The sequence below is a fragment of the Alligator mississippiensis genome, chromosome 2, assembly GCF_030867095.1.
Source record: "Alligator mississippiensis isolate rAllMis1 chromosome 2, rAllMis1, whole genome shotgun sequence".
NCBI lineage: Eukaryota > Metazoa > Chordata > Crocodylia > Alligatoridae > Alligator > Alligator mississippiensis.
Genome location: NC_081825.1, coordinates 286,220,683 through 286,245,302, shown reverse-complemented (window position 1 = coordinate 286,245,302; position 24,620 = coordinate 286,220,683). Strand labels below are relative to the sequence as shown.

At 48.1% G+C, this 24,620-nt stretch overlaps 1 protein-coding gene across 4 annotated transcripts in view; it reads left to right on the top strand.

Moving 5' to 3' along the window:
- LOC102561858 (uncharacterized) overlaps window positions 1–23,726 on the top strand; it is a 101,173-nt gene extending 77,447 nt beyond the window's left edge. For 3 of the 4 annotated variants that reach the window (XM_006267953.4, XM_059723255.1, XM_019481558.2), the window contains 4 exons: window positions 2,320–2,475; window positions 16,645–16,775; window positions 18,954–19,136; window positions 21,523–23,726. In XM_006267953.4, coding sequence (XP_006268015.3) covers window positions 2,320–2,475; window positions 16,645–16,775; window positions 18,954–19,131 — 465 coding nt within the window. In that variant the 3' untranslated portion in view covers window positions 19,132–19,136; window positions 21,523–23,726. Of the gene's footprint in view, window positions 1–2,319; window positions 2,476–16,644; window positions 16,776–18,953; window positions 19,137–21,522 lie in introns of those variants that run through there. The other variant, XM_059723256.1, reaches the window with a different exon arrangement.
- Window positions 23,727–24,620: the final 894 nt, after the last annotated feature.

Below are 24,620 nucleotides of genomic sequence, written 5' to 3'. Positions count from 1 at the left end.
CCAAAACAAAGTGGCTATGCCACTAATTCAAAAAGAGGACTGGAAGAGTCACCCCATGTACACACTAGCTTAATGGCTAGAGTTTTCACACAAGTTGTAGGATTCATGGATTCACTCCTTCTCATGCCTGAAGGTATTCAAACTACCCAAGGACATTCTTCACCTCTCCTGTTGAAGCTGAACAGAGGTATAGATGCCTCTAGTCAGTCAGTGGTTAAGCCAGTCTCTTGGGAGGTGGGAGAAGTAATTTTGAATTTTACTGTGTGGGCACGCCAGTTGGCAGGCTGATGTGCAAAAGATTATAATCGCCATTGGCTTTCACATGAAAAGCTTGAATCCTCCTATGTTCTTCTGAAAGAAATACCTTGGATGCTTCACTCTAGGAGAAGGCTCCAGGCAGTAACTCCAGATTTGACATGGGTGTCCCCTACAGGCTGGAGCTTAGGTGCCTTAGCTCTGAGGCCCAGGTGCGATGCTCAATCCAGCATTTTCTAGTCTGGAGGCTAAAACAAGCAGCTCCCTGCTCTGAGGAGCCTCCCCAGCCCTTCTGTAGGGGGCTCAGGTATCACACTCAGGGCTATAGATCCCATTCTGAGAGGCAGGCACCTAAGAGATGGGCATTGTGACAACTCTTCCCAACTCCCTCTATGAATCCAGCCTTAGTGACATGCCCAAGATCACACAGAGTGTGTGACAGGCAGGGAAGGGAACCTAGGTCCCCAAGGAATAGATTAGTTCCCTTATCACTGAGACATCTTGCTTCTCAGTGCTGGGGTACTGTAGAGAGCTTGCTTTACTGTTGCCTGGGCTGTCAGTGCTCTATGGATAAACAGTAGGCCTGTGCAAAGCGGCTAGTATTTGCTTCAGATTCGGATTCAGCTGATTCAGGGGACAGTGATTCGATTCAGTGATTCAAATCACTATCCTGATTTGATTTGGCCAAATCAGCCAGGCCAGGCCTATCCCCCGCCCCTCTCCCAGCCCAGTGATGGCCACCCCACTTGCCCCAGCTCCCAGGACTTGGGGTGGGGTGGGGGGAAGCCCTGGCTCAGCAGGTGCTGCCAGATGGGAGAGCAATCCCTGCTGCCCCCCACCATGTGGGAGGCTCTGCATGAGCCCACGAAGCCCCAAGGCTGCACCAGGAGCAGTGAGTCCCAGGGTTTGTTTTTTTGTGGGGGGGGTTTGGTTAAAGGGCCAGAGCCCCAGCAGGCGGGGCAGCCATGGGGGTGCCGGTAGGATTGTGGGGGTGGGCGTTGACGGCGCTCGTGCAGAGCCCCCCAATGCAGTGTGGGGCAGTGGGGATCGCCTCCCACCCGGCAGCACCCGGTAATCACCGGGGCTTTTTTTTAAGTACCGAGCTGGGGCAGGTGGGGGCAGCCTTGGGGGGGCTGGGGGAATGGGTGGAGCGGGGTTGGGGGGGCTGGCAGGAGCCTCCCCATGGTTCCCTCCCTCAGCCCTCCTCCCCCGTCCCTAGTACTTACCAGTTCGGCGTGGCTGCAGCTCCCTGCTGTAGCCACCCGGGACTGTCCAAATCATCAAAGCTCTCTGAATCTTTGCCGAAGATTCAGAGAGCTTTGAATCAATTCAGACCTTTAAATTGGTCCCCTGATTCGATTCGGATTTGGAGATTCGGCCACTGAATTGGGCTGACACTCCTCTGAATTGAATCACCACCCGAAGCTTTGCACAGCCCTAATAAATGAGGGCCTTCTGCTGCTGGTCTGTAAAGAGGGCACCTTCTGCGTGGAATCGTTTCAACTGGAATTTGTGAGGCTGGAAAATGCAATGGGATGTAAAAGCCTTGAGTTCTGTTGGCTGTTCAGAGCCTGTCACCAGACACAGGTCACATTAATGCCACATCAAATAGCAACACAGAGATAGAGCACTGAGCCAGAACAGCCTGTCGCTTTGTTCAGTATCAAGCTGAGGATTTCCTGTATCCTTGGACTGCAGCCTGAAACTCATTTGGATTACACTGAGATTTTGATCCAATGAACTCTCCCTACTGACTGTGAGGGCCCAGTCTTGTTCACTCCCTCTACATGCTTCATCATGGCAGTGGCCCAGGAGATGGTGGCTGCCCTGGCATGAGTACACAAAGTGAAGAGAGAGCACTAAAAGCCATGGTGCTCCTGTGCCCAGGCACAATTCTGGGGTGAAGGGTACCTTCATGCTTTAGACTGGAATTGCTTTAGAGGAGAAAAGACTGCAGCCTGCGGCTAACTTCCTACCCCCTCCGAGTGGCTACTGACTTTCTAGCGATAGTCCAGCTCCCCTCAGTGCTAAGACATTAACTTTTGTTCTCCTGTTCTGGAACAGATGCTCATCAGGGCCATCCACCACAGGATTGTCATGGAGTACGTACAGGCTCTCCTGACAGGCTACAGGAAGTCGCGTCCTAAGCAGCAGAGGTCAATTACCTGCAGAATTGAACAAGACTATGAAACCCTGCAAGACCTCTTTGTCAAATGCTTAGTAAGTCTTTGATTCAGTTACAAAGCATTGTGCTTACTTTGGGTATAGACAGTTCAGTTTTAGCTGTTCAGATCTGTGAGATATGGTTAACTTCTAGTTTGGTGATCTGAAGGGGACCACGATATTTCCAGTCTTGCCGTGATGTCAAAGGGAGTGGGATGATGTATTGCTGGTGCAAGGATGTGGCCAGCTGTGCCTCAAGGGGCAGTTGCTTCCACAGGGGACAGGTTGTGTGGTCAATGGTGCCCTTTCCAGGTAAGCACTGCAGATTTCCACAGAGCCTCCATTTGGAGACAGCTGCCGAGGTGAAACACTGACTCGCCCTGTGTCACTAGTAAGGGGAATGAAGTAGGTGTATTTAGTCTGGAGAGAAGATGAAGGCAGGACACAGCTATTTTCAAAGATTTGAAAGGTTGCGCTAAAGAAGATTGTGGGGCGGGGGAGTTCTCCTTTGCCACAGAGAACAGGAGCTGAGGAAACAAATTTAAAGTACAGCTAAGAAGATTTAGATCCAGTTTCAGGAAAAACTTCCTACGAACAATACAAAACTGCCACAAGTTGCCTGGGAGAATGTCCTCCCTTGATGGGTTTCAAGAGTAGGCTGGAAAGGCAGCTGGCTAGGATGGGTAAGAAACCGTGAATACTACCTCTATGCAGGAGGGTGGACTAGCTGAGTTTTGTGGTTCCTTTCAAGCCTAAGATTCAATGCCCTGCGATGCCACCCCTTGGAGGCTTTACTTGCCACATGTGTTTCTTCCCCCCTGGGTAAGAGTTTGTGGGCACCATGCACTCTGTTCTCCTTCCCTGTCTCTTCTTGTGGGAACCTGTGCAGTGTCTTTATTGACATTGGAGGTAGTTTGGCCTGCTATGTGAATATGAGCTGTTTCCTCTGGCTGAGGATGGCATAGACATCTTTAAGAGAAGACTGAAAGGTCACCTGGCTGGGGTCGTCTGACCCCAGATGTCTTTCCTGCTCATGCAGGGGGCTGGACCCAATGATCCTTTGGGGTCCCTTCCAGCCCTATGACTCTATGATTTCTGTCCTTGTGAGAATTCACATTCTTTAATTGATTTTTGGTGCATATGGAAGGGTTTTATACACTGTTCCAGCACTGTGGTTAGAGAATATTTTCTTAATATGTTAAAAGAGTAGTGAAACCTTTTGTGGAAAGGCTTTCCTTTCCTTGTGTAACCCGGGAACACCCAAGGGTGTGCCCATCCTCAGTTGAAAGGGATAGATGAGGCAGGTGACAGTGCTGTGAGAGGGACACAGGTGATTTGAGCATGGGTCCCTCTTTCCTCTATAGAGTCGACTCCACACCACAGCTCTTAACTGTTTACAGTTTATTGAATTATAATATACATATTATTTCTCATATGTGTGTGTGTGTGTGTGTGTGTGTGTGTGTAAATGTTCTAACAGATAATAAAAAAACCTTGCCAAAAAATATTCTTTGCAATATATCTTAACAACACTAAAGATATACAGATAAATATTTACAATACAATAAGCCAAAAACCCATTATACCAAACTAACCCAATTCCATAACATTTTATATAACATATTCATAATTTTTTATAACAAGTATACAAAATATGAGGCGCAGTTTTACACAATATAAGGCATGTTTACCCCTGGATCCCAGCTAGCAAGGGGCGCTTCCCCTTCTATGGGTCTAGCTAGGAGGGAAACTTTCCCGGGCTTCCTTCTGGCGTGGGGGAGGGGGGGAAGGGGTTTGCCTTTATTTCAGGAATGCTTCCCTTGTGGGACCCAACTCTGCCAGCAACTGTTTTCTTCGAGGAGCTGTCGACCGGGCCTCGGTGTCCTTTGCTCATTCAGAGGCCCTACCAGCATTGTCTGCGTCACTCCGGGACGTCCCCTCCTGGCCCTGTGCCCTGCTTGGGGCACCGAGGGTCTTTCCAGCTCTCGTGTGGGGAGAATCTAGTTACTGCTGGCTGGGTTTACCTAGTCTTATGCCTAGGCCTCCCCTTTCCCCCTGCTCTAGGCTCCGGGGCTCTTTTAGTTCTTTGGCCGGGCCACACTGCGAGGCTCCGGTTATCTGGTTTACACCAGGGCTAACTGAAGCAGCCTCAAGCTGCTCCCAGGGCAGGTTCTCTGTGTGCTGGTTTGCACACTGCGTGGGGCCTGAGCAGCCTGGAGGTGCTCCCAGGGCTGGCTCTCCATGTGCCAGCCTGCACACCACTCCATCCAGCCCTCTGCTGAGGATTCAGTCTTGAGCTGCCTTGGTGTGGCTCCCAGAGCCTGAGCCCTGTGCACCAGCCTGCACACCGCTAGTGCATAGAAGGGATCCCGTGGAGGCTCTTCCCTCTCCAGTATCCCTCGCTGTCTCTGCCCAGTGCGCTGAGCACGCTGGGCTTTTATCTACATTGGAGGCCCTGCCCCTGAAGTCAGCCAGATCTGCAAAGCTCAGTCTTCAATTAGGTCCGAGGGCAAGCCCCTCCCAGCTGTTACATGATTGGTAGAAATGTTCCACCAATCCAAAGTGTCCTTCTCCAAGCCAGGCTTGCTGGGCAAAAGTGGCGAGCCTACCACGTTTGGAGGAAATTGTGGGCCAGACTTTCAGAAACGGCTTCTAAACATGGTCCTGCATTTTTTGCCAATGAAGTGCTTTTGCACACCTGAAAGCCTGTATTTATATGCAAAATCTAATAGAAAGTTCTGCCCAATGCCATTTATGCCCATGTGGCTTGATAGTGCCCAAGTCATTTTGTTTGTATTCATGGATTTGCATAAAAAGGAGTGCTAGCAGGTTGAAATCACTCTAGAAAACATTCCCTACACAGATTCATAATCCCCTCTCATTTATTTTCAGTGAGCAAGATTATGGATGGTACTGACAAAGATTTTATTGATTATATAGTAGCAAGAAAATGCAAATGGAAAAATTTGTTGCAGCCATCTTAGCATTAGAATCAAATACCATGCAACATGTTACTGCTTGCTTGTAGTCAGCAAAGATCACCCAGCAGTTTTTGCTATTAACTCCAATGTCATGGCCAAATTTTAACTTGGGTAATTACATTTTGCTCATATGCCTGCTGTGGCATAGTTCAATTCCTTTCCTTTTCTAACAGGATGTTCTATACATGTTAGTATTCCCCTACCAAAGTCACTGCATTTCACCCATGGGTACAGCATGTCTAGTATACATTTTGACTTATCACACAGGCAGCAGGATTGATCATAAATATTTGCTGCGCACACTTAGGGCGCTGGCTGAAGTGCATAGCTGAGGTGTCTGCTGATTGTACTATTAAACAATCTGATAATTTTGGGGTACCTGGCATATTTTTCCAATGAAGTCACGGATGAGTGGAACAAAAAATCAGAGACCAGGTGGATCCATGACGGAAGGATTTTAAAAGGAGGGTTGGTGCCCTGGGTGAGAGGAGAAGAAAATACATGAACAGAGTGCAGTAGGAGATTTGCCTCAATACTGCCAACACTTGAGAGATTTTCAATGCAATCTCAATATGTGGAATTTTTCTTAAAGCCCCAGGTCCTGGAGACATGTGATAATGTGAGTCTCTCAGGTTTCATTAAGAAAAAGTAAGTTTCTAGCCCTCATCATTCCACAGAAATGGTGGCATATGAGTCCTAAGGGCTCAGAAACCAAGTGGCCAATGGAAAGCCCCCAGACCTGTTATTTATAAAAATCTTATCAATTTTAAGATGAGCTCATGATTTTTAGGCCTGATCTGTAATTTGTGTTCCCTTGGAGTTGGTGATCATGTTTTCAACCTGCCACTGGGAGCTGTTGTCAGCTGGTTGTCAGCCAGCCAACAACTGAGCACATGCTTGGGATTCTTCCGAGCTGTCTGGCCTGCCTAATTTCTGGTCTTGGGTGTGGGCAGCATGGGAGGGAGTAGATAGGGTTTGTTTGTGCCACGGTGGCCCAGGCTCAGCAGGGAGGTGGTATAGCCCTGGCTTGAGGTTCCCCAGGGAAAGTTTGCAGACTTATTGCAATTATCCTTTTAGTCTCAGGATGGCAAGCTGAAAGCTGTCAACACTTTTAGCTTCAGACCTAGCTGTGGCAAGTGGACAGGTATGCAGATGTCCAAATCTTGAGAAATGTCAGGGGATTACTTAAAAAGAAAGATTTTCTATTATAACACATAACTCTTTAATGCTGAGCTCAGTGTTGAACAGAATGTGGAAGCAGAGCTGTGACCATACATGAGACAATACATCTAATACATATACAGAAGGGGGTTTTTATAACAGAGATGACGGGACAAGGAATAATGGGCTAATCGTGAGAAGGGAGATTTAGGTTGGATATTAGGAAGAACTTGTTAGCTGTGACGGTGGTGATTCACTGGAATAGATTACCTAGAGAGGTAGTGGAGTTTCCATCCATGGAAGCTTTTAAGTGAGGGTTAGAGAAATACTTGTCTAGGATTATCCTGGTTTGAGCAGGGGGTTGGACTAGATAACCTCCTGGTGTCCCTTCCACCCCTAGGGGCTTATGACTGTTTAATTCCACAGAGAGAAAATCAATGTGCATGTCTAAGAACAAATCTACATACAGTGGGCACATCTACACACGCTTATCACGCCAGAGTTTATTGCTCCTAGGCTCCTTGTTTACATATGTGCCCAGGACTGGCATGTTGGACCAGGGTGCAGCAGCCCCAGCTGCCAGGGGACCCAGGGAGCTCCGACCTAGATCATCAGAGGGGTTGACTGGGGCATGAGCATGCTCCAGTGTGGGACTAGCCAGCAGGCAGCCCCTGCACTGAAGCACCCTTGTGTCCCAGGCAGCCCCATCAGCATCTACGCATGTGAAGTAATTTTTCTTTGCAGCAGGATAGTACTTGTACTTACAAGTACTACCCTGCTTTGGAGTTTATTAGTTTACTCCAGCCTAATAGCCCTGCTCTTGTAGATGCTGAGATATTTACTGTGGAGCTAATTAGCCGACTGCACAGTTAACATCTTGTATAGACATGCGCAGTTAGTAAAATTCTACTCCCCCTGCCTCCTTTTTTCTCTCTCTCTTGCTTGAGATGTGAGCTTTGAAACCCTGGCAGAGGAAATGCATAAGCTTAAAAAAGATATCTAATTTTCAGACATATTAGGCTCACAGCTGTGCATGCAAAATATATGCTCACTTGCACACTTAGTGAATTTGTGCATGCAGTTCTTACCCAGATTGCACCTGCTCTGTGATCAGCTCTGCCCTGGGTCCAAAGACTTTTTCAGGATATGTTTTGAAATAGCACTTCCTTCAAAGCAGCATTTGCCAAATCATAAATTCACCCATTGTCAAAAGGACACCTGTGCTAAGTATCACTGCTCACTCGATTACTCTTTGTCTGTTTAGATGGTATATTAAGATGGTGGGTCTTGCCCTCTGCCCTTTCTGTCCTGTGCTAGGCAAACATTTGACATTCTCTACCAAACAACATATACTAGTGGTGAGCATGACAAACTGGAAATACTGTAAGGTTTTAGTATGCTAAGGAGCATTGTCTTGCCAGGAGTACAGTGCTCTTGCTACGGAGAGCAGCACCTGCTGTGTGTTTCTGCAATGCAGGGGAAAAGAGGGTTGGGGGAGGGGGAGAGAAAAGGCTATTTTGAAATATTGCTTTTTAAAATTGATGTTCAGTGCAGAGAGGAGCCAGCACCTTTCCAGATGCTCCATGACGATCAGGGGAATTGGATCTGGCCGTGACCTCATTCCAACAGCATAGTCTGTTGGTTTGCTTTGTCACAGAACTATGCTCATATTATGGCATAAATAATTCAGAGAAGCCATTTGCTTTCATTACCTTCCCACTGAAAATGTGAGTAAGAGTTGAAGCTCCCTCTGGTTAGCTCTTTCCAACCCTCACTTATCAAATATCATCAGTATAATGAGTGTCTTTGCCTCATTGTATAGGAGGCAGTCTGGCAGAGTGCAAGCATTCACAGGGAGCTGACTGCACACAAGGACTCAGATTTTTATAGGATAAAGCTCTTATTTCCCTTGTCTTTGTTTCAATTTTACCTTCCCCCTGGCTGCATCTACATGAGTGGTGGACTGCATAGTTATTACTGTGCAGTACTGTCACCACACATTTTTTCCCAACACTACTGCACAGTAGCAATGAGTTACTGCGAAGTAGCTCCTACTACTGTGCAGTACTGTTGCTGCATGGTTAGTACACAGCAACACTACTGCATGGTAGCAATGAGCTACTGCATAGTAGTGTCTCGTGTAGATGCACCCCCTGTAGCCTTTTTCTTTCTGGGGGTTTGTTAGCAGTATTGCACTTGCAGGTATTGGCCAGTGGGAGTTGCTATTAGCTTCACATGATTAGACATGAGAGGCCAGGGGAGAAGGAAGGGATATCTTCTATTGGACCAACTACCTTATTTAGAATTCTAGAATCCTAGAAAATTAGGGTTGGAAGGGACCTCAGGAGGTCACATCTTGTCCAACCCCCTGCTCAAAACGGGACCATTCCCAACTAGATCATCCCAGCCAAAGCTTTGTCTAGCTGGGTCTTGCAGACCTCCAAGGATGGAGATTCCACAGCTTCTCTGGGTAGCCTGTTCCTGTGTTTTACTCCCCTCCTAGTGAGAAAATATTTCCTAACATCTAACTTAAATTTCCCTTGCTGCAACTTGAGACCGTCACTCCTTGTTCTGTCATCTGCCACCACTGAGAACAGTCCAGCTCCATCCTCTTTTGAACCACGCTTCAGATAGTTGAAGGCTGCTATTAAATCCCCTCTCAGTCTCTTCTTCTCTAGACAAAATAAGCCCAGTTCCCTCAGCCTCTCCTCATAAGTCATGTCCCCCAGCCCACTAACCATTTTTGTTGCCCTCTACTGGACTCTCTCTAATGTCTCCACACCCTTTCTGTAGTGGGGGCCCAAAACTGGACACAGTACTCCAGGTGTGGCCTCACTGGTGCTGAATAGAGGGGAATTATCTCTTCCTTTGCCCTGCTGGCAACACTCCTACTGATGCACCCAGTATGCCATTAGCTTTCTTGGCAACAAGAGCACACTGTTGGCTCATATTCAGCTTACTGTCCACTGTAACCCCCAGGATGTGGGGGTATATATACTCACATATGACCTACATTTTTCCCCCCAAAATCAGCCTTCCAAAATTGGGGTGTGTATCTTAAGCAGAGAAACACCAGAATTAAAGCATGTTATGGTTGCTGTATAACAGCTTTATTTAGTGGCTGCCATGGGCCTGTGCTTCTCCCAGGCCAGGAAGGAGTCACAGGGTCACAGTTTGATCTAATGCTGTTATAGCTGCTGAGCAGTAGAAATGTAGCTGCCACTAGAGACTGAGAAATGCTGAGGAGAAGGCTCTGCCACTCCTGCCCTGGGCCAACATTCAGCCATGCTGAGCCCATGCTGTGACAGTTAAGATTTTGGACACATTTTTCCCCCCTTCATTCTTCTTTACCAAAGCAAGGTGTGTGTATTATTTGGGAATACATGGTATGGGAGTAAATAATGTATATTATTGGGTCAGAAGTTTGACTAACTTTTGGGCACAAACTGCTCCTACTCAAGTCTGGGGTTGTGATAATTGATCCCACTTTTTCTTCTTGTGTTGGATTACTGTTATTAGGCTTTTTTGGTAGAAGGTCTGTGTCCAATGACAAAGTGTGTCTCTGGATTTATATCTCTTAGTTTAGTGGAGTAAGTAGGTATGTCCTGTTTAAGCTGATCTCTTTTGGAGTGGGTTAGGTGAAATAAATAGTTTCTCAATTTTTCTGAGTCCTCCTGCATAATTGTGCTGCCTATTTAGAGTCATGTGCATTATAGTCAGAGGGTTGTAAATAGTCAGCCCTCCAGGGATGATGATATGTTTCTTGCAGAAACTTAGGAAGTAGATGTCACTGTGTAGTCTGGCTTATTTTCTCTTCGTTGTAAATGGTGCATTGTGATATCCTCCAAATGGTGCATTGTGATACCTTCTACGCTGTTGTAGTGTGATTGCCCAGGAAACACATGAGGGGGAAGGGGTTTTCAGAGACTCATAGAGAAGTAGGGCTGAAAGGAACATTAAGAGGTCATCTAATCCAACCTCCTGCCTGAGGCAGGATCATCCTTATCCAAACCATCTTATACAAACCCATTATCTAACCTCTTAGCAAAACTACACAGTCAACCCTGACACAATACAAGACTTAACATGTTAACCTGCTACAGATAAAGCAGGGGTACTACAATGGCCAATACCCTGCTTTTGTAATGGTTATTAATATATGCTTGAGAGATCTCAGGGAGAGCTATGCCCCCCCCCCCCCCCCCTACAGAGAAAGGGAAAAAACCCATGGTCCATACCAGTCTGACTATAGGGTGTTTTTTATTGGACCAACTATATAGTTGGGAGAGAAGTTTGACAAGCTTTAAGGTGTACCTGAGCTCAGACCTGAGGAAGTACAGCGTGCCCAAAAGCTTATCAAACTTGTCTCCCAACTATATAGTCGGTCCAGTGAAAGATACTACAACCCCCTCCCCCACCCCGCCTCGCAACATTTCCTGGACCATCATGGCTACAGCACTGCTCCAATCCTACATGATTAGGATACCACTTTATTGGTATCTTCAGGGGATAACACTAGGGCTGTGTGAAACAGCATCATTTTGTTTCAACTTCCATTTCGCTGTTTCAAAGGGACAGTGTTTAGTTTCATCATTTCATTTTGTTTCGAAGCACTGTTCTGTTTCGTTTTGGCGAACCTGTTTTGCCCATAGGCTATAATGGGGAATCATAAAAATGCCTAAAACTTTGTCATTTCTTGCCTGATTCAGATGACAATTGCGGGGATGGTAGCCCCATCTGAGGGCACGAAGCCTGCCAAGTTTCAAGGAGATTGGTGCAGAGGTTTCTAGGAAACCGCACCTCAAACTGTTCAAAGCAAAACTCCTGACACTTGCCGGCAGGAGCAGCCTCCTGATATCTGGCGTGCAGATCTGGGGGCCCGCACCCTGGGGAGGGCTGTGGGGCTGTGCTGGACTCCTCCTGGGAGTGAGAGCCCCCACATCCATGCACTGGATGAGAGGAGGCTGCTGTTGCCGCCTGGGACTGGTGCTGGGCACAGCCCGCACCCAACACCATGGAAGATTGCTGCTGCTGCTAGTCCCAGGTGGCAGCAACAGCCTCCTGTCATCCGGCGCACAGATCCAGGGGCTTACACCCCTGGGAGGAGTCCAGCACAGCCCAGCAGCCCCCGGATTTGTACACCAGATGACAGAAGGCTGCTGCTGCTGCCTGGGACTGGCGCTGAAGCCAAGAAAACTCAGCTTCAAAACTTGAAATGACAAGTTTTGAAATGTTTTGAGTGCCCTCATAGAATCATAGAAGTAGGGTCAGAAGGGACCTTGCAGATCTTCAGGTCTGACCCCCTGCCTGGGCAGGAAGAAAACTGGACTCAAATGACCCCAGCCAGGTAGGCATCAAGCCGCTTCTCAAAGACCCCCAGGGTAGGAGCCAGCACCACTTCCCTTGGAAGTTGGTTCCAGATCCTAGCCGCCCTAACTGTGAAGTAGTTCATATGGATGTCTAATCTAAACCTACTCTCCAACAACTTGTGGCCATTATTCCTTGTTATCCCGGGGGTCGCTAGGGGAAACAAGGTCTCCCCCAAGCCCTTCTGGTCCCCCCTAGTGAGTTTATAGATGGTCACCAGGTCCCCCCTCAGCCTTCTCTTGTGAAGGCTGAACAGGTTCAGGTCCCGTAGCCTCTCATTGTAGGGTCTGCCCTGCTGTCCCCGGATCATGCAGGTGGCCCTCCTCTGGACCCTCTCAGTGTTGTCCACATCCCTCTTGAAGTGGGGTGCCCAGAACTGGACACAGTACTCCAGCTGTGGCCTGACCAGTGTCGTGTACAGGGGGAGGATCACCTCCTTGGACCTACTTGAGATGCACCTGTGGATGCACGATAAGGTCCGGTTAGCCCTGCCGACCGTGACCTCACATTGTCGGCCCATGCTCATCTTGGAGTCATTATTGACTCCAAGATCCCTTTCTGCCTCCGTGCTCTCAAGAAGGGAGTTTCCCATCTTATAAGTGTGCTGCTGGTTACTACTGCCCAAGTGCAGCACCCTGCACTTGTCAGTATTGAAATGCATCCTGTTTTTGTTAGCCCACCCTTGCAACCTATCCAGGTCTTGCTGCAGTCTCTCCCTCCCTGCTAATGTGCCCAGCTCTCCCCATATTTTGGTATCATCAGCAAATTTGAACAGGTTGCTTTTCACCCCGTTGTCCAAATCGCTGATAAAGAAATTGAACAGCGCGGGCCCCAGGACCGAGCCGTGGGGGACTCCACTGCCCACTTCCCCCCAGGTTGAATATGACCCGTCCACCACCACCCTCTGCGTACAACCCTTCAGCCAATTCGCAATCCATCTGACCATGTAAGCATCAATGCCACAGTCACCTAGTTTTTTAATGAGGATGGGGTGGTCGACAGTGTCAAAGGCCTTGCTGAAGTCCAGAAAGACTACATCCATGGTGACACCTGCATCCAATGCTTTTGTGACCTGATCATAAAAGGCAATCAGGTTGGTCTGACATGACCTGCCCTTAATGAAACCGTGCTGGTTGCCCTTGAGCATCATCCCTGATGCCGGCCCATCACAGATGTGCTCCTTGATGATCTTCTCAAAGAGTTTCCCCAGGATTGAGGTAAGACTGACGGGTCTATAGTTGCCCGGGTCCTCCCTCCTCCCTTTCTTAAAGATGGGGACCACATTGGCCATCTTCCAATCATCTGGTACCTGACCTGAGCACCACGAGCGTTCGTAAAGCCGTGCCAAGGGCCCTGCAATAACCCCTGCTGGCTCCCTCAGCACCCTGGGGTGGAGAGCATCTGGACCTGCTGACTTGAACACGTCCAGCCCCTCCAGAAGCACTCTAACCCGGTCCTCCTCAACCTTAGGTCTTGGGGCGTTCCCCTCGAGTCCGTCTTGAATCACGGTGGGGGAGTCCCTGCCCCTGCACAAGAAAACAGAGATGAAGAATTTGTTAAAGATGTCTGCCTTCTCCTCTGGTGTGACCACCAGATTGCCCAGCGCATCTTGCAGGGGCCCCACATTTCCCGGCGCCTTCTTCATCCTCCCTATATATTTGAAAAAGGACTTTTTATTAACTTTGATCTTGGACACTAGTCCTAGCTCTATGTCCGCCTTAGCTTTCCTAACAGCCCCCCTACAGGCCTGAGCGGTGGAGGTATACTCCTCTTTGGAGATAGCCCCAGCCTTCCACCAAGTGTACGCCACCTTTTTGGCAACCAGGCATTCCTGGATGTCCTTGGTGAGCCAGGGGGGCTTTTGGGCACTCTTGCCCCCCTTGCTTCTAGTTGGGATCATCACCCCTTGGGCCCTGAGTATCATCTCCTTAAGGAACGACCACTCATCTTGGACACTGAGTTCTGCTGCTCTCAAGCACCCCAGCGCCTCTCCCACCAATCTCCTCAACTCGTTGAAGTTGGCCCTCTTGAAGTCTAGGGCTACCGCCTTGCTGCAGGCCCTTGTCACCCTGCGCTGGATGATGAATTCCAGCAAGCGATGATCGCTATCACCCAGGTGGTCAAGGATCTGGAGGCCCCTTACCAGATCATCGCCTGTGGCCAGGACCACGTCCAACAGGGCATTTCCTCTGGTGGGCCTGTGCGTCTCCTGGGTTAAGTGGAGGTCCTGTATCTCAGCCAGGAACCTCCTGGATCGGTCCGACCAGGCTGACTGCTCCTCCCAGCAGATGTCGGGGTAATTTAGATCACCTATTACAACTACATCCCTTGCCTTAAGTGCCTCTACAAGCTGGCCCAAAAATTCCTGGTCCAGCTCCTCCCCTTGGTTGGGGAGTCTGTAGTAGACCCCCACCCTTACATCCTTCTCCCCGCAACCCCCTTGTATCTTGACCCAAAGCACTTCAGCATGCCCCTCCTCCAACCCCATTTTGCTGGCAGAGGATGTGAATTGCTCTTTGACATAGAGCGCCACAGCCCCTCCCTTCCTTCCTTCTCTATCCTGCCTGTAGAGCCTATAGCCACTAATCCTCACTGCCCAGTCGTGGGATGAATCCCACCACATTTCTGTGATCCCTACTATGTCTGGGTTTGAACTGGCTATTCTGAGGGTAAGTTCCTCCTATTTATTCCCCATACGCCGAGCATTACTGTAGAGGCACCTGAGGCCTCCTGAGGGTGCTTGTGCCTTCCTCCCACTCCCAGGACAGTTGTGGCCTCCTGCTCCTTGGACATTTATACTTACCTGTGCTTTCCTTCCTCTTGTCACCCTGCGTGCTGGTGAAGCATCCTCTCCACTCGAAGCGGCCCCTTCCCCCAGCGAAGCTAGTTTAAAGCCCGCCGTACGAGATTAGCCAACCTAGAGGAAAAGATACGTCTACCATTAGGAGAGAGGTGAAGCCCATCCCGCCCCAGCATGCCCTCCTTACAAAAACCTGGTTCGTTGTCAAAAAACCCAAAGCCTGCCTCGTGGCACCAGCTCCAAAGCCACCAGTTAACCATGTCAATGCAGGCCTCATGATGCCTACCCCGTCCACTTACCGGGAGAATGGAGGAAAATACCACCTGAGCTCCCATCCTCTTCAGTTGGTGTCCCAAGGCCTTGTAGTCCTCCATGATGTTATCCAGCTTGCCCTTGGATGCATCATTTGTACCCACATGGACCACAACCATGTGGGTAGTAGTCAGAGGGCTTGATGATTTTAGGAATGGTCTCTGTGACATTGCGAATCCTTGCTCCAGGCATGCAGCAGACCTGCTGTGTCCAGGACTCCAGGTGACAGATCAGACCATCGGTTCCCCTCGGGATGGAGTCCCCGATGACCAGAACTTTGCGTCTCCTTCTCGGGGTATGCCTCTTCTGAGCCGGTGATGTAGGTTGAGCAGGTTCAGTTCCTCTGGGGACCAGTTCTTCTGCCTCCTCCTCCAGTGGGGCCAGGCCTGCGCACCTGTTCCCAAGGGGTGTCTGGGGAGCAGGCACAGCACTTGTTCGGAGTGCCCTGGACTTGACAGGTACCTGCTGCCACCGATTAGTTGGGCTGTGCACACGGGGTCTCTCTGGTGGATTCCTGTCCCTGCAGAGAATGGAAATACAGGTCAATTTCATCCTCTGCTGCTTGGATCCCACGCAGCATGCTCACCTCGGCCTGGAGCTCTGCCACCTGCCCCTCCAGAGCTTGAAGACGCTCACAGGAGGGGCAGGTGGGGGAGTCACCAGACCTCAGTCCCATCCCCAGGGATCCCACACAGCCACTCCCACAGCTCAGGGGGCAGGTGGTCATCAGGCCCCCCCAAGGGCTCCGTCTGGGTGGCAGCCTCAGAGGAGCCCTGGAAGGGTGGCACCATGGAGGCAGGACTTGCAGTGCTGCCAGGGGTCCTCACCATGGCTTGCAAGTAGTCCTTACCTCCCTCCCTTTTGGTGGAGTCTCCTCCCTCCTGGGAAGCCTCTCTTTCTGCCCTGCCTGCTTCTGCCTGTGCGAATGCCAGTGCGCCCTTACAGAGCGCACCTGTTTACGTGCTCTGTTCGCACGTGGCTCGGGAGCGTGGCTCCCTGCCTGGCTCAGCAAAGAGGGATCCGGGGGCTTCCCCTCCAGATCCTCTGCAGCTGTGCCAGCTCCTGCCCCACTTACCTTCAGGGGATCAGCTGCTGCTGCCCCTGCTGTTGCGTCTCAGCCTCTGCCACCTCAGGTACGTTGCAGGGGGCACACGTGTGCTATGAGCCTGCACATGTGCCCAGTCAGCCTCCTCTCCCTCCTACTGCACCCAACTGCTGGGCGCTGAGTCAACCGGGGCTTTTTAAGGCCCACGGTTTGTATTTTCCCGTGGTGGCCGAGCAGCCAATCAGGTGGCTGAGCAGTGGCCGAGCAGCCAATCAGCCCTTATTTTGTTTTGAAGCTGTTTCAAAACCTTTTGTTTCGTTTCGATTTTGCTGTTTCAAGCTTGAAATGTGTCAAAACAGCTTTGAAACGAAACACCCGGAGAAATTTCACACAGCCTTAGGAAAGACTCACTCACTCACTCACTCACTCACTCACTCACTCACTCACTCACTCTTTTCATGGCTCCTTCTGGCTACTAAGTCAGTCCCAACATTGATTCTGAAGCCACATTCCCTACTTCCCTTGCCACACTCATTGTCTACATCTTTTTTTATCCTCAGGGTCCTGAAGCATCTTCAGGAAATAATCCTATAAAAGTGATTCTAGAATTTAATGAAGATACTAACTTTGAAGGAAAGAAAATACACTTAATAAACCTTATACCCGTACTCGAAAAGGTTCCACATTTAAGGTAAGGCATTCTAGTGATTCAGTCAATTCTGCCCATCATTTAGAACAATAACCTCTGCAGCAACATTAGTTATCCTTTTCATTCCACCCTGTAAACAGCCATATTGGCTGTAGCTTGAGAGACAAAGCGGGTAGCAATTAGGGTTATGCGAAGCTTCAGTCCCTGATTCAATTCGGCGGAGATTCAGCCCGATTCGGTGGCCGAATCTCTGAATCTGAATCAAATCAGAAGACCCATTCATCTCTCCGAACTGATTTGGACAGATTTGGTGATTCAGATGTAGAGACAGCTTTAAATGTTTTTTTCTACGTACCTGTAGGTAGCAGGGGCTCTGAATGCTGCGGTGCTGGGGCAGATGCAGCGTCCCACAGAAGTGCGGGGTGCTCCCCAGCATGCTCGGCAGCAGACCCAGAAGTGGACCAGAAGCATGCAGGGGGCCCCCTTGCATCCACCGGCTTGGTGACTGGTGCCTCCTGGGTCTGGGGGGGTGGGGCACCTTGGGTCCCCCTGCCGCTGATTGCCAAGCCGGGCGGCATGGGGGGGGCCCAGCGTGCTCCCCGGCAGACCCGGAAGTGGACCAGAAGTACTGCCAAGCATGCTGGAGAGCCCCCACACTGCTGTGGGATGCTCCATGTGCCCCAGCACCGCGGCAATCATGAGCCGCACTGCTACCTTGAGGTACGTAGAAAAAACCTTTTAAAGCTGTGCCTGTGTCTGGATCGCTGATTTACCGAATCAGCATTGAATCTTCAGATTTGGATTCAGCCAAATCGAATCAGGACAGTGATCCAAATCAACGGCTCGAATCACTGTCCCTGATTCAGGCTGAATCCGAATCCCAATTGAATAGGGCCTGTTTCGCACAGCCCTAGTAGCAATGCCTGTGGCTGAGGATGCCTGACACTTTCTATGTTTATTCCTTGCTTTCTGCAAGACATCGTGACCCCTGGAGTTGGAATTTCCCATCCTATGCACAGAATGGGATGGGGATCATACGTGAAAAAAATTAAATGTTGTCTCATCATATAAAAATTGTGTCATAACGCACATGTATAGGACAGCCAGTCAGGCTGCACAAACATCACAAGTTCAGGCTTTTCTTAACATTTAGATACATGGCTTTGTATCTTGAATATACTTTTTATGCAGTTCTCTTGTGTGTCATTAAGTAAATACTCTCCAGGAGGCAGTCGGCAATGTGCCCATGTTTCCATTTTGCACAGGAAGCCTAGAGGAGAATATAATGAAAGAATCATAGAAAATGAGGGTTGGAAGGGACCTCAGACGGTCGTCTAGTCCAACCCCCTGCTCAGAGCAGAACCATCCCCAACTATATCACCCTAGCCAAGGCTTTGTCTAGCCAGGTCTTAAACGCTTCCAAGGACAACCTCTCTAGGTAACCCATTCCAGTGCTTTACTACCCTCCTCGTGAGAAAGTTTTTCCTTATATCTAATCTAACCTAAACTTGACTTTTATTAAATAAAAATGAGTTTTTTGCTAATTTGTATTGGTCAAAATAATTCCCTTGACCCCACCCATCATGTTACTGAGCTCCTATTTTGGCAAGTTTATTTTTCCAAGTTGAATTGCATGGATTTTTTTCTTTCTGTGTGCATTCTGCATTTAGTCTCCTAGGGCCAAGCTTGGACAGTTGGTGCAGGTGGATGCATTGTCATTGACTTCAATAGCATTGTATTTGCTTACATCACATCTGATATTCTGATATCATTAAGTCGAGCGATAGGTAATGGTCCCACTCAGATAAACAGAGAGGAAAAAGCCAGTCTGTCAGTTGGCAAATAGTCTGCCCCCCCACTAGTCTCTCAAGAATATGTTCGAAACACAAAGTGTAGAATCAGCCCCAAAACAGCCTGCTAAACAAATAGATCAGCCTTGCTCTTGGTGGAGTTGTGAGTCCTGGAGCTTTTCATGTATTGTTGGGTAACACATGCAGTGAGCCAGGACCCAGTTTTGGTAAGGCTAGATCTGAATGTGATAATACAGCTTTGGCCTCCTCTTTGTTGGGTGGCCAACTGTATTAGAAAAATGTTTATTAGAAATGGAAAGTTAGAAGTGTCCAAACTCAGTTCTGGCCCAGCCTAAACAAGTCTTATTAAGTAAACATATTTGTCTGAAGTTTTTTTTTTTTCTGATTGACTTCCTGTTCTGTTGGAAAGGAAAGAACATCTGACCACCATTTTGGACATGGAAGGCACTCTCAGTCAAGAAGATAGAAATAAACTATTGAACATGGTTTGTGAACACGTGGTTGCCAAGAGCAGAGGCAACTTGCTCTCTGAAAACATAAGACAAGTGGCTTGGAAATGTGGATGCTGCTGCTGCTTCTGCAGTTAGGACAGGTAAGTGTGGGCCTATGCATTTATAGCAAGGTAGGACTACAGTGATTTTCGCCACAAATCAGCATTATTAATACTTTGCTTTCCCACAGTGCTTTCCATTTGTGTGTCTTCAAGTGTCTCTAAGTCTAGGAACAGCCATAGCATTTGTCCCTAGACAAGTTGTGTGTGTGTTTGTCCTGGAATAGAAGTATCCAGGGATTCACATGTTCAACAGTGTCCAAACTTGAACCCCAAACTCCGGTGTCCAAACCCTTTTAAGGAAGGTTTAGTGAGTGGGCTGAATGCACTACAGCTTTTCTGCTATCCCAGGACAATGGTTCACATGCACTCTGTGATATCCCAGGATAAACTGTTAGTCATTTCTTATCCTGTGAACCTTTCTTAGGATTTATGTTGGGACAATGGACACAGACATCAGAATGATTACATTTTGTCCTGGCATTTCCTGCTGGAAATGGTTTATGCTGGTTCAAATGTAACATCTGTTGCAGTCCCTATACAATCTATACAGATAGCACAGCTGGGCATCCATTGCTGACGAGACCCAAAACCTAGTACCTGGGGACTCCTAGTGTTGGCGTGTTCATATACTCTAGCTACTGCTATTTAGAAGCATGAGTCCTCTTTTTTAAGCAGAAGACTTTGTCTGTTTCCATGTGGTCCTCCAGGTTTTTTCAGAAGAATTCATAGATTTTTGAGGCCATTAGGAAGCGAGGTAATTTGAATTGCTTCCTATCACACAAAATTTCACAACTGCCGTGATTTCTGGTTGAGTTTTAGACAGATATCCAGGTTGGGCTTTAGACTGCCATCATTGGAGACTCCCTGGCTATAATCTGTGCTTTAGTTTAGACTGAATTTGTCTGGCTTTAGCTTCCAGCCGCTAGCTCTTGCCTTATCTTTGTCTGGCGGGCCAGAGCCCTCTCCTGTCACCAACCTTTTTCCCAGGTTGGCATTTACATATAGTTGTCAGGTAACCTCTTCTCTTGGCTAAATGAAATATATAGAGCTTCTCAAGTGAAAAGGCAGTGTCCCCTTCCAAACCCACTGCCTCTCCTAAGTGTCACCATTTATTTATAGTTTCAGATATTGGGTGAGTTACACCAAGCTCTGACCTGGGGCCTCCAGGCACGGGCATGCAGTAGGTTAGGCTGCTAGAAAGGAGATGAAACAATTTCAGGAGCAATTAATAAGCAATGACATTTCCCCAAGTTATTAGAAACTGATTTCAGTATAATGAACTGACTAACTCCCACTGCATCCAGCCCCCAACCTTTCTAACCTCCTTTAAATACAAGTACACATTACACCAAATTTCCCTTGAAACAGAGATGTTGGGTAACATTTTCAAAAGCACTTGAGTTAGGTCCTATTTTCAAAAGACACGTAGGAGGTATAGTCCCATGCACATTCTAGGCTGTCTGTACTGCAGTGGAAGTGTAACTGCAGCAGAGGCAGATATAACCATGGTAGTGTTCATCCTGCTATCTTGGGTAATATTAATATTGAAGATATGATGATCCTGGCTCTGGTGTGGGCTAGCAACCAGTGTGCAAGCCTGCCAGGAACCCTGGCTATTTCCTGGCATCACTAGCCCGTGCTAAAACCCATGTCATGGCAATTTCCACTGCAAGTGTGATCCAAGTAAATGAACTTAAAGCTTGTGTGGGTACACATTACCATGCTCTGGTCACAACTTCATTTGCATTGGAGGTGCGCCCATAGGCTCTTGAGTCCATAAGTTATTTCAATAGTGGGTTGGGCAGCAAAACAGGAGTTACGTGCCTCAGCACCCTTTTGGCATGACCCTTAGGTTTTCTTGAATATGTTCCTGTTGGTTCCTTTAATCGGTATTCTCAACCTGGGGTATGTGTACCACTGGGGTATGTGGCATATCTCAAGAGGGGACATGAGGGGAAGGAATGGGAAATGGGAAATACAAATAGAGGAAAAGGAAGAAAAACTGCAAATGACGAACAGCTGTACAATACCTCTCAGATTGCTGGAGAGGCGACAGAGACAAAGTATTATTTTTTTTAAATATGTAAAACCTGGACTCCCAAGGGTACACAGCAGTATAATAGATTTATAAAGGGCATGCACCCCCCAAAAAGCTTGAGAAGCACTGTTCCAAGGGTTGCCAGCAGTAAAAAGATCTGCTAGGACAGGAGCTAGCCACTAGTGCTAAGGAGTCCAGTCATCTGGCACAACACAGTCACAGAGTGGAGTATCTCCTATTTTTTTGAAAAGACAGAAATGTTGGTGTATTTCATCCCTCAGTTCCCAGCCATGCTGTGTGATTTGCTGTCTAACTCCCTGCCCTGTGCTGAGAGATTTGCGCGCACATTCTTTTTTTTTTTTACATATTTTTTTTTCTTTCATTCAGGTTGAATATGAAATGTGCCTGTGTCAAGAGGGCTCAGGGACCCCCGTGATCACAATGACATGCAAGCTGCTATGAATGGAACAAGCATCCATCTGCTGGAAGCAACCATGAAAGAGGTCCAGAACTGCCATGATTTTGCATGAAAACTCCCATAGGTCTAGACCTTGGTTCTCCAGTGAAGCCAAATGGAAAAATAGAAATGTACATAGGTTATTGGGGATGAAACTGCACTTAGGTTCCTGGGCCACAGCTGCTATTCCTAGAGGTGGAGAGGAACTTGGGGCACCACTTGTGTATGTGTGGTTGAATTTATGCTGTATGAAGGTCTGGTAGCCAGGCCCCTGCTATTCCCTCAGGGCTCCCCCATGGTCCTGTGGGGGTGGGGGCAAGGCATTACGTGGCTCTGCTCTGTGGCACTAAGAAGTGGAAGAGCCCTGTCTGTCCATGACTGCAGTCAGCCCCCCTGTGCAGCAGAGACCTGGCACTCCCACTGCCGTTCAGACTGTGTGTGCCCTAGAGTGGAAGCAGGGGTTTGATGGTCCATTCAGGTGCTTCACTGAAAGCTGTGCTGATTGCTTATAACCTGCCTCCATCCATCGTCGCCGGCCCCACTGCACTGATTTATGTATAAAATATATAATATTATTACATTAATTTTATAACTAGCACCAGAGCCGAGCTTTGCCTTCCATCCACATCGTTCGGTTTACCTCAGATTTCCCTCTTTTGTAGAAATCTACAGGGGCATTGTTTTTGCTACGGTGATGTCCTGTGAAGTGGACTGCAGAACCATCTGTTTCCTCCAACTCTTTGGCCTGGGTGTGGAGTGTTTTCAGATGGAATAATAGCCAGGAAGCATCAGTCGGGAAAACACTAGCCCTTTTTTTAAACCCATGTAAGGGCTAGAGCTGGCCATGGTTCAAGGCCTTGTTTGCTATTGTATTAATCTAGGTCATTACCATTCTGCTCATCTCTCCCAGGGTAAACAAATTAGCAGCGCAGAAAAGAACTGCTACATCAGACACTCTGCAGCTCTTCTAGGCAGTCATTCCTCATTAGCATCAGCTTCCTCAAGCGTGGTTTCACTCTCCCGTTTTCTATGGTTTCTGTCATGCTTATGGTTTGCCAGGGTTGGTGCAAGAGAGGCAAGGTTGTTTTTTTCTGAGGAGTTGAATAACTTGTGACCAAGCTACTCTCGCGGGTGTCTGGGCTAAAAGCTTCCTGCATCAGAACAACATTACGGGTGTCATACTTTGAAATTCTAAACCAGCTGTGATCTTTGGAGTTCCATAGTGGCAACAGATTGGCTTTGAAAGGCCAGATGCTGCGGTCCTTGTCTACAGGGAACAGTAATACCCCATGAGGAAAGGTACCTAGCTAGGCCTGCTCATACAGTAAAGGTAGGCACACAGAAACAAGGGCAGGGATTTACAGCATGTCAGCTACTGCTTTTACCCTGTGGTAAATTAACCCTAATGCATGGTAGCCATCAATGTTACAAATGGGTCTGGTGGCTGTCATCCAGCCTCACATGTGAAGGAGTGCAGGCACTTGTCAAAATTTGCAAGGCTGAACTCTGCACTTTGCCGGTCATATTAAGTAGATCATAGTATTCATCCTTCTGCGCTACCTATCTGTGCATTTATTTCCAGGGGAGGGGGAATAGGTTATGTGCACAGGCTCTGGAAGGCAGTATTATGTTGACTGGTGTTTTGATCAACAAGCATTACAGAACAAATAGATGAAAACACACACCCCCCCACTCCGCCCCCCCCCGCCCCCCCAAGCAACTGGATCACAGTGCCTAAAAATACTTCCACAGTACTAGAAAGGTCTTTTTCAAAGGACTGATCATGGGATACAGCTCTTCCATTTGACATTCACACTCAACAAAGGGCTTTAGGCTTACCAAAAAAAATAAAAATTGGAAACCGTCAAGAACATATAAAGTCCTGTAACTGACTCTTTAACTTAAAATGGATGAAAGCAATAAGCATTTCACAGCTGCCAGTGAGCACCGACATGTACAGTTGTGTCAGTCTGTTCTTTCTGTGTATGTGTATGCATTATGTTCTGTGCTGTATATGTGTACATGAGAGATTTGTTTTAAATAATATTTCTTCATTGTAAATCTCTCTTCCTTGCACCTGCAATGCATCCATAAAGAAGTCCAATAAAATCTTAAATAACTGACCCCCCCCACACACTATTAGACTTATTACCTGAGGTTTTTACGCTAGAGCTCAGTAGTGAATCTCTGACCTATTTTGCCCATGGATCCTGATGCTCAGCTTTGTAGCCATGATCCTGTGACATGGTTCAGGTCCTCAGGGAGGATCTTGTGGCAGTTTGCGACAGTTTGTGGATGATAGGGACAAAGATGGCCTTAAGTCTCCTTTTTGAATATCTTGTTTCTGGGCTTGGGGGAAGCAGCACAGCCTTCAGCATAGATTCTCAAGCAGTTAGGATTTGTTCCAATATACAGCTAAATTAGAGCATCTATGAGCTGCCCTAATTTATACCTTCATCCCGAAGGCTGCATGTGCGCTCCTCTGCAGTCTACAGCAGCTCCAAATCTCTGAGTGCTCCCCACTCCTGAGGTGCCCCCAGGGAGGGCTCTCTTCCAGTGTCCCCATAATATTCCTCCTGCACTAAGGCCTGCTATAGGATCTATACCAGGGAGACGGATGCTGGGTTGTCTGTGCTCTCCTGTACAATGCTGACATCCTGGAGGGCAGAATCTGTCCACAATTTCCATCAGTCAGTGAGAATGGAGGATGCTCAAGCCCTCCAAGGGATAGGCATAGAGGTCCTGCTCTGACTGCTTTTATATCAGGAGCCCAGGAGCAGACCTTCCAAAGGAGATGATGTGCTGGCTGGTAGGGTTCTGGAAAGGGTTAATCCTTTGGCCTTTCTGGGAGACCTTTTCTGCCCATTTCCTCTGGTGATTTGTGCCAAGTGGGATCCATGTTCAATGCAAGATAATTTCTCCTCCATGTTGCCAGTACAGCTCGGGGATGCTGTTTGTCTGGAGGCTCTAAGAACATCTCTGAAGCGATCTCATGGATGGCTGGTTTTTGAACTAGAGCACAGGCCTG